This window comes from Taudactylus pleione, unplaced genomic scaffold, assembly GCF_031769625.1.
Source record: "Taudactylus pleione unplaced genomic scaffold, aTauple2 ptg000033l, whole genome shotgun sequence".
Classification (NCBI taxonomy): domain Eukaryota; kingdom Metazoa; phylum Chordata; class Amphibia; order Anura; family Myobatrachidae; genus Taudactylus; species Taudactylus pleione.
Window position 1 is genome coordinate 2,702,720 of NW_028284435.1, and position 12,307 is coordinate 2,715,026.

General features: G+C 38.6%; 1 protein-coding gene across 2 annotated transcripts in view; it reads left to right on the forward strand.

Moving 5' to 3' along the window:
• Nucleotides 1-1,808: 1,808 nt before the first annotated feature.
• FGF5 (fibroblast growth factor 5) overlaps nucleotides 1,809-12,307 on the forward strand; it is a 78,009-nt gene continuing 67,510 nt past the window's right edge. Inside the window, exon 1 of one of the 2 annotated variants that reach the window (XM_088452109.1) lies at nucleotides 1,809-1,846. In XM_088452109.1, the coding sequence (XP_088308235.1) occupies nucleotides 1,828-1,846 (19 nt within the window). In that variant the 5' untranslated portion in view covers nucleotides 1,809-1,827. Of the gene's footprint in view, nucleotides 1,847-2,651; nucleotides 3,363-12,307 lie in introns of those variants that run through there. The other variant, XM_088452108.1, reaches the window with a different exon arrangement.

The following is a 12,307-nucleotide window of genomic DNA, read 5'->3' on the forward strand; positions in this document are numbered from 1 at the left end:
CTATCAGAGCCCCTGTCCTTGCATGTGATTTTTAATACATCCGGGCAGTAGAGAATTTATTACTGCAGCGGACAGAGATTCTAATTATCGGGTCTAAAACCCAATAATAAATGGGCCCCTTGCTGAGGAATACCTTAAAGAAGGGAGGAAAAGGGGATGGGGAGGAAGGTGCAGGTGAGTGGTACAGGGCAGGGAAACCATACAATATGTCTACAATCAGTTACTATGTAGACACAAGAAAGACGCCGCCAGTACCCCAACACGGTTGTAATACAACTTTAAACATTTTAAGCATGCGGGCAATAAAACTTTAGACATGCCGCTTTAGCAGCATGTTTAAAGTTATAATGCCTACACAGTAAAAAATGCTTCTGTAGCATTACAACCATTGTCGGGAAACTGGCGCTGGCTTTCTCATGTCTACGAAGTCACTGTTAACATAGTGACTATAGCCATCCTGACTCTGGGCCTGATTCAGACCCAGACAAAGTGCGTATGCAAATTTGTCAAAGTGATGCAATGGGAAGCGATCGCTCACCAAAACATAAGCACGCCCACCATGTCTTAGCAAGTGGCCACTTTGTGTATGCGTACGCCCAATCGCACAGGCAGAGCCGCGCACAAGCAACACATCATCTCCAGGAAGTGTATTAAAATATTGGTACATCGAGCACCATCGGAGGTGAACGCAGAGCTTGTGGTAGATTTACCCTACCGCAAGCATTGCGAGGAAATCAGTGTAAAAAAATGCAAGTGACGTGTACTATGACTCTGCCTGTTAATTATGCATGCCTCTAAAACGGCGTTGAAACACTCAGGAATGCCTGCGTTCGCATCTCCAACCCCCCGTTATTAGTGTCCTGCCCCTGTTACCACCCACAAATGGCCTCTACTGTCACTCATTATCCTGTGCTGCCTTTGCTGGGCAAGCAAGAGGCTTGTGATCATAGTGTGTAGTTTGCGCACGTGCAGAACGAAGCATGCGCATACACAGGACATCGGGCCACTTGAGAACGCACAGCGTGAGCGAGCAGCTCTGATCAGGCCCTATGTTCCCAGGGGAGATGTGGGTGGTGGTTGGCAGAGGGAGAAGGGACAAGCACCCACAATGCAAAGACAAAACAGGCAGGGGGACGAAGAGAGACAAAGGTGTACATTCAAAATTAGAGACTGACACACTGTAATGTGTCCTCAACAAAAATTCATCAAAAATGCCAACCATCTATTGGAAATGTAATGCATCTAAGAGGACTCCAATACATATTTGGTGGGAATCAGGGGTGACTGTTTCCATTCTCCATGCGGGACCCCTTATTCTCACAGGCGGCACAGGTCAGTATACTCTGACACTGTGCCAGAGTCTACTGCGCATGCACAGGTCTCCGGGATTATGGTGCCCATGCCAAGTTCCAGATAATTTTACAATTTAGCATGTTATCGACACTAGTGGGTCAGGGTCACTTAAAAATGGACTGTGCCAGGTATTGATAATAAATGGAATAGCTACAGCACTCCACTATAAATGTGCAATCCGAAGTTATTGTTACAGTGGCTGCATAAAATCTTTAAACATTTATTTGCTTAAGCATTTGAAGAATGTTGGTTTATCTGCTAAATGACAGATGGATTTTTGGATAGAAGGGGTATTCTTTACTCTCAGGTTTCTTAAGGATGAGTCCAGTGCGGTTTGTCATCAATCATTCATTGTGGATCCTTACATGGCTCAGGAGCTGCTCTGAGGGAAGGCTGCACTTCATTCGTTCTGCACATTTAAACCATTACAGATCAGAGAGGAGAGACCTGTAAGGCTTTGAGGGTGACTTATAGATGAACAGAATAAATGAATGTAGGTATACAAGAATCAATCTATATCTATACAGTACATCTCATTCGAATACATGGTGTGTACATGTACAGTATGGGGAGAGAGGGAGAGAGAGAGAGGGGGGGGGGGAGAGAGAGAGAGAGAGAGAGAGAGAGAGAGAGAGAGAGAGACCATATATTAGACTGACATGCAGGAGTTTACAATAGAGCATATTTTGCAGTTGTTGCATTACTTCTTTGTATTGTAGTTCGTGCCTCAGGGGTGATTGACTCCGAAGGGGTTAAGCTGATCCTCAGCACCACACCATACATGTCCTTCATAGTGCACTATACACACATGTACATACAATTGGTTTGCACAACCTAGGATACATTTTTGTGTGTGTCTCCACATAACAGCTATTTATACACAATAGAGGAAGGATTTGTAGTGGACACTGACAGCAGATTGCGCGGAAATGACAAATAAATGGCAGCTATATAATTAAGACAAGTAGAGCTTGGCAATTAATAATGACAGCACGGGAGCAATGCTTGCTGAGCATTACACTGATCACTGGTAAGAGGAGAAGTCAGGGGACCGAATGACAGCTAGCAAGCCTTGCCTGGTAGTTTAGGATGTGCACAAGCTGCTCCGCTAACAGCTTCCCCCCATTGATCGTCAGAGGCAAAGTATATGAAGTCTAATGCAGAGCATAGATCTGCCAGCAGCGCCGTCTCTTGGGGTTCTGCAGGAAACTACTCGGTTTGTCCATTTTTGAATCGCCCAGCATAATCCTTAAGGAGAGATGTAAGACATCTGTGTCCAGCTGGGATCCTACTCCATGTGATCTATGGAGTTTCTAGGATCCCCCAGGGGTGGCACTACACCCCCCACACGCCCCGCCAGCGCTCTGCAGAGGGACCCAACTTGAGGAAACCACTTCATACATCTTAGGAGACCTCAGGCAGAGCAGAGCAGCATCGCGGGAAGCAGCCTCCTTGGTCTGCAGGCTGACATCCTAGCTGTGAGATCACCAGTGATATAAATATCTCCCAGGCAGTGCCAGGGCTCAGGTTGGCTCTCTCACTAGCACTGAGCCATGCCTACCATCTCTACACGCACACACCAGGCTACATGCACATTGCTAAATAGCCACTGACCGGCTGGCTGGCTGCTGCTGCAGAGCTACTGGGGCATCAAAATGCTCTTGGGATATTCCCCATTGAAAGCATGAGATTATCTTCATTCTGTTCTATCACATTACTCTTACTCTGCACATCCAACGCCTGGGCGTCAGTGGCAGCAACACCAAAGCTGAGGAAACCCAAGGGGCAGCCTGCCAGGGGATCCAGTGGCAGCAGAAGTAGCATATACTCCGCTCCTTCTTCTTCCTCATCAGCAGCAGCAACTTCCCTGGGAGCAGATATCAGTGGCTCTCTGTGGAGGACAGCAGGGCGCAAGACTGGCAGTCTGTACTGCACAGTAGGCATTGGGTTTCATCTCCAGATCCACCCGGATGGCAAAGTCAATGGCTCCCACGAAGCCAATCATTTAAGTAAGTTGCTCATTTATAAAATACTTCCTTCCATTGTATGTATGATACTGAGGGTAGAAGCCAAACGGCCACACAGTATGTGCTTTTATGGAAAGGTCATAACACATAGGTCAGGTTCATACTGTAATATACAACAGGTATTGGACGATGCGACTAACTGGTTGTCAATGATTGGGCAATGCCAGTTCTCGCCATGGATACATGGTTTATGATCATTGTAATTGATGGGATTACACATTATAGTAAAACATAAAAATAAATCATTGTAACTGGGCACAGCTGGAAACACCTACAAAGATATACACACACATACAATATCCATAATATATATATATATATATATATATATATATATATATACACACACACACACAAACGTATATATGAACTAATTCTAATTATGAACCAGTTATATTTAAAGTATGAATTATTTACGCATTAATGTGCGGATAATTTATAATATAACATGGGGAATCAGTGTACATGTATGAGGTCTATACACTGTACATATTATATAGTATAGGAGGGCATAATATATTCAGTACATTTCATCATTGGTGCCTTTCTGAGTACAAAAAAGTTACTTATTACTGGAGTACTGAGAAGTTCCCTTTAATTATTTATCTCCGGAAACTTAGAGCTCTTACATTATAACGTGCAATTACAAAATATAATAACAACAATAAAAACAACGAACATCCTTTTACTTGGTCTATATCAGGCATAAAGTTTAAAAGCGTGTTATTAATTATTAAGCTCACTTCCTAACAATTCTAAAGAAGAAACAAAGCAGACAATGTACATTATATACTCGACTGCACTTGTGAGGTCCTTAATAGTGTCTGACCGGATCCATCACACTAACCTCTCTATACACACAAACACAACATTGCATTTGTTGTGTGATGACAGTTCTTTCTCGTGTTTTGTTTCATGTGGTACTGTAATTTTAATAACGATATTTGGTTATATTTATCTTATATTGGAGCTGTAGAACACACTATTAGTACTACTAATGTTAATTTAGTGTGCTACAGACTAATAATAATAATAATAATAATAATAATAATAATAATAATAAGTATTAGACATCTTCTAGCAATGCAATATAATTTCTCCACATTTGAGTAAGTAGTTCTGAAATGATGGATTCTGCACTCCCAGACTGTGAAATGCAATGTTTTTTGAATGGATTTGGTACTTAAATATTACCCAGTTAAGATAAATGGGACTTTCCAAGTTGTCAGCCCCATTTTAAATGAGTTTTGCTGTAGAACTAAGGATTATGTACAGGATAGAAAATGTTGGTATACCTTTTTATAGATTTATGGAACTCTCACTTCTATCAAACTTCCACCCACACTACTTAACTACATTTACTATTTCACAAATATATTTTGATTATATTTTGCAACCATTTATTGAGTATTGGTTATTGTATTAGGAAATTGTATTGTGTGTAGTGTAACAGTACTTTAAAGTTGCAGTACTCCAGTAAAAATATAAGATAAGTTATTGACACAGTGGTATAGAAAAATATATTACATTAACATGGCTAGTCATATAGAAAATTAAATATAGCACTGCACCCTAATACATGATTGATGCTGTCTATGGGTGGTTATTTACAGTGTATGTGTACTCCCTCACATCTCTTGCTTTGAATAAATAATTTCTATAATTTATTCTTATAATACAGCGCTATACATATTTAAATAAATATGTGCATTAAATAAAGATTTTATATTATAAAACAATGTGGGCCAGTGACTAAATTAAGTCCAAAGTTTAGGTTAAATATTAATACCTTATCTCTTCTACATAATATAGGTATGTGTTCAGTTATAGCTTATAAAGTATGTGTTCAGTTATAACTTATTATAGCACTATACACCACTTATAGCAATATGTTATAGTACAACAGTATGTGTACAGTACTGTATGTGTTCAGTTATAACTTATTATAGCATGTGTGCAGTTATAACTAAACAGTATGTGTTATACAGTATGTGTTCAGTTAAAACGTATTATAGCACTATACACCACTTATACAGTATATGTTCAGTTATAACTTATTATAGCACTGTACAGTATGTGTTCAGTTATAACTTATACAGTATGTGTTCAGTTATAATTTATTACAGCACTATACACCACTTATAGCAATATGTTATAGTACAACAGTATGTGTACAGTACTGTATGTGTACAGTTATAACTTATTATAGTATGTGTTCAGTTATAACTTATTATAGTATGTGTACAGTTATAACTTATTATAGTATGTGTTCAGTTATAACTGAACAGTATGTGTTATACAGTATGTGTTCAGTTAAAACTTATTATAGCACTGTACACCACTTATACAGTATGTGTTCAGTTATAACTTATTATAGCACTATACAGTATGTGTTCAGTTATAACTTATACAGTATGTGTTCAGTTATAACTTATTATAGCACTATACACCACTTATAGCAATGTTATAATACAATTTGTCTATTACAGTATTATACATGCAGACAGCACATCTACTTCAAACAGTTTTTAAAATAAAATTAATACATTAGATTTGATTTAATAATATTGTAAATATTGTGTATGTTATGTATTTTCATATATATAATTAGTGTTTATTATATTTTAATTTAGTTATATGACCATTGAACTTAACATTGTATAGTGTTCAAAAATAATCAATGTACCAAATAAACATGTAGCCACTTTTTCGCTAACCAGGAAAAAGAATTGTAGGGCTCGTACACATGGCCATTAAAAACCACACCTGTTAAAAGCGTAGAGAAAACCTTGTACTGTGTTCTCGCTTTTAACAGAGCATTCAAAGCATGGTCTGAAAGCTCCCCTGCAGCAAAATATAGTATGTAGTTAGGCAGCACTACCACAGAACAACATTATAGTGTAAAGATAATTAATCTTTGTGAATGCTGTGGGCAACGTTGAAACTGACGCAAAGAAACACTTATCCAAAAGTGTGTGTGTAGAAATCCATTTGTGTACATTATTTTTTGTACATTAGTGTAATTACCAGAATTGAACATGGAATATTAACACTTGTGTGTACAACTCTTTAGAAAATTTATACAGGTTGGGTCTCCCATATCCAAAATGCTTGGGACCAGGGGTATTATGAATATCGGAATATTCCGTATTTCTGAATATTTTCATACCATAATAAAATATCTTGGGAATGAGACCCAAATCTAAACACAGAATGTATTTATGTTTTATATACACCTTTTACACACATTCTGCAAGTAATTTTAAACAATTATTTTCAATAAGTTTGTGGCTCAAAGTTTGTGTACATACCATACACGAAATTCATTTATGTTTCATATATACCTTATACACAAAGCCTGAAGGTAATTTTATACAATATTTGTAATAATTTTGTGCCTTAAACAAAGTTTGTGTAAATTGAACCATCAGAAAGCAAAGGTTTCATTATCTCAGTCATGCTAAAAATATTCCGTATTTCGGAATATTTGGATATGGAAGACTCACCCTGTACTACAAAACATTTTAATATAAAATACAACTTTTTGAAACTGACAATAAGGATAAATTGATTGTAACTTTTTAAGAACTTTAGGATTACTAGCATAGAGTTTGATTTTGGTAACTTGTCTGAACATGCTTTATGTAAAGGCAATATTAAAAATTGCTAATAGGGCCCAACTTGAATAGAAGCTTTCAGTACTTTAATGCCGAGTGTGGGGCAAAACTATTATATCCTGTTTTTTATTTACTACTATAGTTTCTTGATGTTATATGTTCAGACATTGTCTAAGTGGTATAAGTTACCATAGTAAGCGGCCATAGAATAGAGACTAAAGTAATGATTCTACATTTCACCAAATCAGTGTCTAGATCTGTAAGCAGAACACAACAATACTAGATACTTTACCTGTAGGCCTGCTATATTTCCTTCCACAATATGGTGCCAGGAAATACATGTAAAGATATAATTTGTACTTAGAACTGTGGACAAAAAAGAATCAGCTGTTAAGTAGTAACATTTCCACATAAATTGCTCTTGTAACTTATTATGAGCCTACATGAGCAAACAGAAGTCAAATGGTCGTGTCCAGCTGCCTACACATGCATACAACTAAGATAACGAATTAAGACAGTACATGTGAGTTTAAATAAAAAGTAGTCACTTAAATTATTATTAGACTGAAATATGTGCTTACACCTTACAGTAATATTTTTAAGGTTTTCTTTTGTTTTGCTTTTAATTGTGTATTTTTTTTAATGAAAATCAAAAGCTTGTTCTGCAATTAGCCGTATAATTGTATTACTGCTGAAGTCTATGCTTTCAGAATAAACATTGGGTGGTAACTGTATTATTTTAGTTGGAACCTATAATTGACATGTCTGACAGGCCTCTGAGACATGGGAGCTTGTGTTTATGTTGAAGGAACAATTTTGAGAATTTTAGAATGTGCGTACAACAGGTGGATTTCACAAAATTACCTTTACTGCATGGTCATACAGTAAGATAAAGTATGTAGCTCACATACTAATATTCATCTTAAAGTCACTTTAAAACATCTATATTTCTGTGGAGGATCCAGCAAAGACCCAGTACTCTGGGAGCTAGCCAGCATATCTCTATGTACAGATAAACAATGATGAAATGTTAGATACACTTTGCTGAAGATAAAGTGAAAAGCTGAAAGAACCTATCTGTCTTTCCGTAGGCCTTTTGTTGGCCCCTATTTGTTTCAAACAATGTATGTATGTACATATGTATATATATATATATATATATATATATATACATATAAAATATATTCACCCCTCTGGCAGCACTCTCAGGGCTTGTTTTGCAAAGAATGACAGACACAAAGGAGCTGATTAAGGGCCGCTCGCAAGCGCTGTGCGCTCGCAAGCAAACCGATGTTTGCGCACTGCGCATGCGCCGGGACCGGCATGCGCGAGCCAGCTGAGCGACTGAAGTTCAGTCGCTACGGGGCTCACAAGACGGGGTGGCTGTCGATGTTGATTGACAGCTCGACCCATTTTGTGGGCGGGTAGGGGGTGTGGCTGCACAAACGCAGGCGTTCCCTTAGGAACGCCTGCTGTTTGTTGGGCGGTCCAACTGACATCACTATTGATGTCAGTAGTGAACTTCCTACCCCAGGGTCTTGTCGCAAGGCCGATGGTCGTGATTATCACGATGGTCTCCAGCCCGCTCGCTCAAGCTGTGGGTGGTCATCCACAGCTTGGTGAGTGGCCGGAGACCAAAAAAAAAAACACGCCCACATTCAGAGCGAGCGGCCGCCAGCAGCGAGCAGCTCTGAATGAGCTCCCAAGTGTGTAGTTTAATGTTTCAGTCCAAATACTTTTTTCAAGAAGTAGTTGGACTGAAACGTCGAACTACACACTTGGTGTCTGTGTCATTCTTTGCAATGCAAGTCCTGAGAGTGCCCCCAGATGGGTGAATATGTGAGGTCTTTGGACGTTGAGGGCACCTGGGCCAGTAATATATTTGTCATTGTGGAGTGCCAGCTGAAGCTATGTTTTATATATATATATATATATATATATATATTTATATATATATATATATATATACGGTGCATATATATATATATATATATATATATATATATATATACAGTCAGGTGCATAAATATTGGGACATTGACAGAATTTTCATATTTTGGCCTCTATTCACCACCACAATGGCTTTGAAATGAAACAAACAAGATGTGCTTTGACTGCAGACTTTCAGATTTAATTTGAGGGTAATTACATCCAAATCAGGTGAACGGTGTTGGAATTACAATGGTTTCTATATGTGCCTCCCACTTTTTAAGGGGCCAAAAGTAATGGGACAAACTAAACAATCCGAAATCTAACTGTCACTTTTTAATACTTTGTTGCAAATCCTTTGCAGGCAATTACAGCCTGAAGTCTGGAATGCATAGACATCACCAGACGCTGGGATTCATCCCTGGTGATGCTCTGCCAGGCCTCTACTGCAAATGTCTTCAGTTCCTGCTTGTTCTTGGGGCATTTTCCCTTCAGTTTTGTCTTCATCAAGAGGAAATGCATGCTCAATCGGATTCAGGTCAGGGGATTGACTTGGCCATTGCATAACATTCCACTTTGTAGCCTTAAAAAACTCTTTGGTTGCTTAGGAAGTATGCTTCGGGTCATTGTCCATCTGCACTGTGAAGCGCCGTCCAATGAGTTCTGAAGCATTTGACTGAATATGAGCATATGATATTGCCCGAAACACTTCAGAATTCGTTCTACTGCTTTTGTCAGCAGTCACATCATCAATAAATACAAGGGAACCAGTTCCATTGGCAGCCATACATGCCCACGCCATGACACTACCACCACCATGCTTCACTGATGAGGTGGTATATTTTGGATCATGATCAGTTCCTTTCCTTCTCCATACTCTTCTCTTCCCATCACTCTGGTACAAGTTGATCTTTGTCTCATCTGTCCATAGGATGTTGTTCCAGAACTGTAATGGCTTTTTTAGATGTTGTTTGGCAAACTCTAATCTGGTCTTCCTGTTTTTGAGGCTCACCAATGGTTTACATCTTGTGGTGAACCCTCTATATTCACTCTTGTGAAGTCTTCTCTTGATTGTTGACTTTGACACATATACTCCTACCTCCTGGAGAGTGTTCTTGATTTGGCCAACTGTTGTGAAGGGGTTTTTCTTCGCCAGGGAAATAATTCTTCTGTCATCCACCACAGTTGTTTTCCGTGGTCTTCCGGGTCTTTTGGTGTTTCTGAGCTCTCCGGTGCATTCTTTCTTTTTAAGAATGTTCCAAACAGTTGATTTGGCCACACCTAATGTTTTTGCTATCTCTCTGATAGGTTTGTTTAGATTTTTCAGCCTAATGATGGCTTGCTTCACTGATAGTGACAGCTTTTTGGATCTCATGTTGAGAGTCAACAGCAACTGATTCCAAATGCAAATGTCACACCTAGAATCAAGTCCAGACCTTTTACCTGCTTAATTGATAATGAAATAACGAGGGAATAGCCCACACCTGTCCATGAAATAGCTTTTAAGTTGATAGTCCCATTACTTTTGGCCCCTTAAAAAGTGGGAGGCACATATAGAAACCGTTGTAATTCCTATACCGTTCACCTGATTTGGATGTAATTACCCTCAAATTAAATCTGAAAGTCTGCAGTTAAAGCACATCTTGTTTGTTTCATTTCAAAGCCATTGTGGTGGTGAATAGAGGCCAAAATATGAAAATTCTGTCAATGTCCCAATATTTATACACCTGACTGTATATATATATATATATATATATATATATATATACAGTCAGGTATATATATAAATAATATACTGTATAATATTGTAATATCTTATCTAACCCTCCCTACACCAATCAGAAAGGAGAGATAATTTGATACTGCACTCTCTTATCTGATTCTGCGATTTGCCTTTCAATTTGAGATATCATTATACACTATGCTCTCTCCAAGCCTTTTTTTATACTACAAAGTTCTCCACATGCTGTGTCCTGGCCCAAAACAAGGCAACCCATAGAAAGTGCACAATTTTAAATGCAATTGTTTTTTATTTATTACATATTTTACAAAATTCACTACATGCAAGTAGAATAAAAGTGTGGAAACATGGTGGTGGAATCAGGACTAAGAAAACAAATATCGGAGTTCCAGCTTCAGTGGTGCAATAATAATGCATCTTCTTGCTCCATAGCAATACTTGCTGAGCATGAGTGGCCAGGTAACCCCTCTCCATGTGCGCCATAGTGGCAGCACACCCATTCTGTGTGGCATTCCCACAGGAGTGATATCTCTGCCTTAGAGTGCACACATAGGGGACGATGCAGAGTTTAATGTAAGATAAACATCATTTCTACCCCAATGCACTCACAGAAATAAATGCAGATATTCACCAGAGTTGTACGCATCTGTTTCATGACCATCCCCACCTGTACGATTAGTTTCATAGCCATTATTATCAGTGCGCACTTGCACCAGTGCAAAAGATCCATCTGAAAACAGGCATACTGTATATACATGATTACAAGAAAAAACATGACACTACCACAAAACTATTAACTCTCCAAATGCGCTTCTAAATAACAAATAGTCTCCTTCACATAATGGGCTAAATGTAATAGGGTGTGAGTTGTAAAAAATGCGAGTTTAGCGCTAAACTCATTTTTTTTACAAGTAGCACATGTAATAGGGCACAAGAACATGCAAACTCGCATGTTTCTCACATTCCAGCAACTCACAATGGCCACACCTGCATCCAGATGTTTTCCCATGGAAATAATACTACTATTTATATAGCACTTTTCTCCAAGTGGACTAAAGGCGCTTAACAGATTAAGAGGTCTATTTATTAAGCAGTGAAAAGTGTGGAGAAGTGGACCAGTGGAGAAGTTGCCCATAGCAACCAATCAGCTTTCAAGTAGCATTTATCAAGTACAGTCTATAAAATAATAGGTAGGAGCTGATTGGTTGCTATGGACAACTTCTCCACTGGTCCACTTCTCCACACTTATCACTGCTTGATAAATAGAGCCCAAAGATTGCACATAATACAGAGGTTTAGATTTACATAGGAAACAGAACCATGAATATAATACAAAGGTGTGGGAGCCATTTTGGGTCATCAGTTCCAATCCTTATTCATCCTACCCAGAAAGGAACTCATCCAGATGAGGCAGCCATTTTAGATGCCCTACATAGAATTACACTGTGCAGAACAGACATGCCTGGAATTGATGAGACATAATGGAGGAGATAACAATACTGGGCAAGATCCTTGCAAAATCATCAGAACCATGCATTGTTCATTCTGCACAATTCCAAGCCAGGCAGCCTTATTGGGCGCATTACATTGGTTACAATGTGCAATAGGCAATACATGGAAACAAGACATTCAAGGATAAA